At 35.5% G+C, this 4410-nt stretch overlaps 1 protein-coding gene across 1 annotated transcript in view; it reads left to right on the top strand.

Moving 5' to 3' along the window:
- The first annotated feature begins 104 nt into the window (after positions 1-104).
- Positions 105-4410, top strand: part of LOC106882580 (threonine--tRNA ligase 1, cytoplasmic) — a 44610-nt gene continuing 40304 nt past the window's right edge. The window contains 1 exon segment of the mRNA XM_089346998.1: positions 105-185. Within this exon segment, the coding sequence (XP_089203124.1) occupies positions 126-185 (60 nt within the window). The 5' untranslated portion in view covers positions 105-125.

Raw genomic sequence — 4410 nt, 5'->3', positions numbered from 1 at the left:
TGGTTAAAAATAGGTAAATCTGATGCAATTAATACAGTTTATTACACAGATTAATTTTTTTATTAACTGATATTACAAGTAACTAGTGTTCCGGTAGCGCATGCGCATTAGTACTTTGTAACAACATGGCTGACGAAGTGCTGACGAAACCGATGGAGGAGTTGAAAGTTTCCGGAGAGAAAAAGGCATGCAGGATTATGTAAACTTTTACACTTCTTACTAATTTAGCAAAACTCAAATATGCTTTCCTGGACACGTCTTTCTTCGTTGTCGCAGAGAATAGGATTGCGATACGCGAAGACTTTAACTAGGGTGTGTGTGAGTTTCTCGTCATTCAGTCGGTGTGTGTTGATATTGCCTCCTTAGATTTTACATACATTTATGTACATATATATATATATATATGTTATACACTCTCCTTTCTGCTCGACTCTAATTTGTGTGTGATCCCTGTAGTAGATTTAGTTATTTCAACTAACTGTTTTGCTTGGTTAATAATAATTTTGATGCTACTTCCCACCATTTCTTTATTCGTCGCCTCATACTGTTATAATTCGTTCTCTTATCGTACCCGAAATATTAATTTCATTATGTATATTTAAAAAAAAAAACACAGCAAGGCAAAAAATGCAATAAGAAATACGTCCAACTTGTAACGATTTACTACCTAAAAGCACCGAAAAATCAATTTTATAAGTTTTTTTCTTTCTTTCTCTATATGTATTGATCAATTGATTTGTTTTTCTTTAACTTACGTGGACAGGTTTATGTTGAGGTCAGCCAAATATCTATTATGTTTAGTTATGTCTTACATATTTGACTTAAAGGGAAGTCTGTCACATTCCGGCATTATTGTTTAGCCCCAAGGTCGCCCCTCATCGAATTGAACTAAGGTTAGAGACATTGAATTCCAAACACAACTGGAATGGTCGCTATTCATTTCCTACGTCAAGTTCTCCCTAAACTCCAGATAAAATATATAAAGAACCACAGGTTGGTGGGACTTATAAAGGGGTCTTTCAGCACATTAAACGAAGACATTAAAACATAGTACACAGTATTAGTTAAGGCTGCACCTGAAATACGACACTCGTACAACGTAAAGTACATCGAAATGGTAGAAAATGTACAATGTAGATCTACGGAGCTTGTGGTATATGAGGAAGTGCTTAGGAAGCAGGTTTTTACCAATTTACAGATTCTATGGAAACATGAAAGAAGTAGTCTTTGTTTTACGATCCAGAAAATGAACCCACTGTACTCAGCAGAGACTGTCCCCAGCTGGAAACTCGTTAGTAAAATCGAAGGGAAAGAATTGTTTTCTTTGAAACTGAAAATATATTTCGGAACATAAACAAAAGGAAACCTACATAAAAGAATACACATACACGAGGGGTGCTGAAAAGTTCCTGGTTTTGGAAAAAGGAAAATACGAGAATATCTGTTAATTATGATTTTGCTCAGCATATTCCTCCTCTCAGATTCACACACTGCAGTGGTCCTTCGGTTTTCCTAAGCCCTATAAAAGAACTCGGTTGGGCTTCCACGCAGGCCCTTCGTGATACCTCTGTAGCATAACTGCAGTTTGGTGCCCCTACCCGACTCCGTTTTCTCATAACTGTCTGCAAAAATGCGCATTATTTAATTAGATTTTGTAGATAGGTTTTCGAAGGCGTAGGTCACGATTTTGTCGGTAACGTTAATAAATTTTTAAGTGGAGTTTCAGATAATTTTCAATACCCTCCCGGCTGTTTTTCCTCATAACACTTTTTGAAATACATATTTTTAAATGACTTTCTACACAAATATGTTTACGGGAGTGTACATTATATAGTTTTGATGTTTCTATTGTATAAATTAGGGTAAACAAAAATATTTTTATCAACTGATATTGTCCTAGGTTTTAGATGCTTTATTTATAAGATTTTATATGCAAAAAAAAAAAAACACGTTTTCAAAATGTTACTAATTTTTTTTTTTAATCTACGTGGAAAAATACGGGATTTTAACAATCTCTATTGTTTAGCCATATGAACATAGAAAGTGCTCTTTACATACCTGCTCTAATGACATTTCCTCTCTTCACTATACAACAATACATTAAAAATAGAAAGTGAAACAAATATCTAATATACGATCTACGATTTATAGATATACGAGACAATGTAACACCAAAAATGATAAATCGCTGGGCCCACATAAATTCAGGTAAATGCAGGTCAATTAGTTGTCTATCTGTGGGTCCATTATTGGTTTAAATTTGGCTTTAGCGTTTGCATACATACCTTCTACTGAGTTTGTATGGCAACCAGTAATGGGGTCAACGAAATTATTAGAATGGTTGACATTATAATGTTTGAAACATAGCTTCTCTTCAATGTTCTTATACGAACTCCATTTATTGGAATATGTTATTGATCCCAGCTCAATGGTAACTAAGTTTTTTTCTTTCCTATCATCAACTGGAATAAGAAATCCTTTTTTCTTTTTTGTGCTCTGCAATATCCTCCAAAAATCCAAATTTTGAATTTTTTTTTTTTTGCATACTCGTAATCCCGACATCTAAAACCTAGGAATCTGAAGAAATGTTTTCAAAAAAATGCATTTTGCAAGGTGAGGTGTGAAACTGCAGTAGCCCCCAAAAAATTAGATAAGCCAAACTTACTTATGTGTAATGCTTTATAAGATTTTATTTTAAATTAAACCAAATTGTGAGAGGATAAGACTCATGTATAAATGTGTTCTGTTTATAAAGAACAACATCAGCAAAATTCCTGTAAATAGATGTTAAAGAGATTGCCACCTATCCCATTCATGACAATGTTTGTAGTCAATTTTACTGCCTATCCCTTCTATGGTGTTTCCGTGTGAAGCTGCATAGTTTATCAGTGAGTGATACTGGCAAAAACTGTTCAACCCCTGCCACAGCATGGAAAACAGACGTTAAATGTTGATGATAATAATTTAGCAATAGTTGGAAGGTATATTGTAGGGTAGTTACGGATCAGATCTCTGGCAGGGCATGCCTTGTGATGATGAGCAATAAACTGGATATACTTTCATACAAGATACACATTTAAGACTCTGCTATTCCACTAACTCCAGATAGAATCCAATAGTTTTTTTGGTATTAACAGTATTTGTGGTGCCAAAATAATTTTCTTTTTCATGAGAATTCATTTAGTTTTATTTTATTGCTGATTTTTATCAAATACTACTGAACATTATTTTACTTTCATTTTATTGTGCTGCTCTCTGTCTAGTTCAGTGTTTTCACTTTCTAGATCATAAAATGAAAGTTTGCCCATGAGAGGTTTTAACATCATCATCATCATCATCATCATCGTTTAACGTCCGCTTTCCATGCTAGCATGGGTTGGACGATTTGACTGAGGACTGGTGAAACCAGATGGCAACACCAGGCTCCAGTCTGATTTGGCAGAGTTTCTACAGCTGGATGCCCTTCCTAACGCCAACCACTCAGAGAGTGTAGTGGGTGCTTTTACGTGTCACCCGCACGAAAACGGCGACGCTCGAAATGGTGTCTTTTATGTGCCACCCGCACAAGCCAGTCCAGGGGCACTGGCAACGATCTTACTTGGCTTGCCGGGTCTTCTCACGCACAGCACATTTCCAAAGGTCTCGGTCAGTAGTCATCGCCTCGGTGAGGCCCAATGTACGAAGGTCTTGCCTCACCACCTCAGCCCAGGTCTTCCTGGGCCTACCTCTTCCACGGGTTCCCTCAAAATCTATGTCAGAGAAATTTGTGAACAGGAAGAAAAAGCAGTATGATAAAAAAAAATATACAAACTTTAATCGAAACTGAACATGAGGAAATATTCGTTTTGTGAGAGTCTTGAATACTTGGAATGATCTCCAGGGAAGTTTGAGGTGAACTCAAAATTGGTGATGAATTTTTGAATGATTGGATCATGAAAAAGAAGAAAAAAACACCTGGTTCACACTGTAAAGTTGTCCAGCTATAGAAACTATAAACATCTTGTCACTTTCAGATATTTCACATCAATTGTTATTGAGATAAGCTGTGATTAGACAACCCTGTGATCAAACATATTCTAGCTGTACACTAACTCGTTTAGTATCAAGATATATCAAAGAATATGTCATTGTCCTCTTCCTTTTTTTAGGATGGTAGGATGTGGTTTGAGAAGTATTTTGCTGCTATTTCTAGCATTGAGTGACCATGTAGCACCCTTTCTCCTTTAGCATTCACATTATTCTATCAAACATAATGCTTATTTATTCACATTGTTTTTTTATCAACCATGCATTATTTTGTAGCTTTAAGACTTCAATGAAGTAACTTAATTTTTAGAATGATATGGTAGATTTGGTGTTAGAGGCCATATCTGGCCAGTTTGAACATAAAACAGTAGAATATTTTTGGTA

This window comes from Octopus bimaculoides, chromosome 2 (assembly GCF_046866305.1).
Source record: "Octopus bimaculoides isolate indiv1 chromosome 2, ASM4686630v1, whole genome shotgun sequence".
Classification (NCBI taxonomy): Eukaryota; Metazoa; Mollusca; class Cephalopoda; order Octopoda; family Octopodidae; genus Octopus; species Octopus bimaculoides.
The sequence above is the reverse complement of the archived record's forward strand: the minus strand, read 5'-3'. Positions and strand labels throughout refer to the sequence as shown.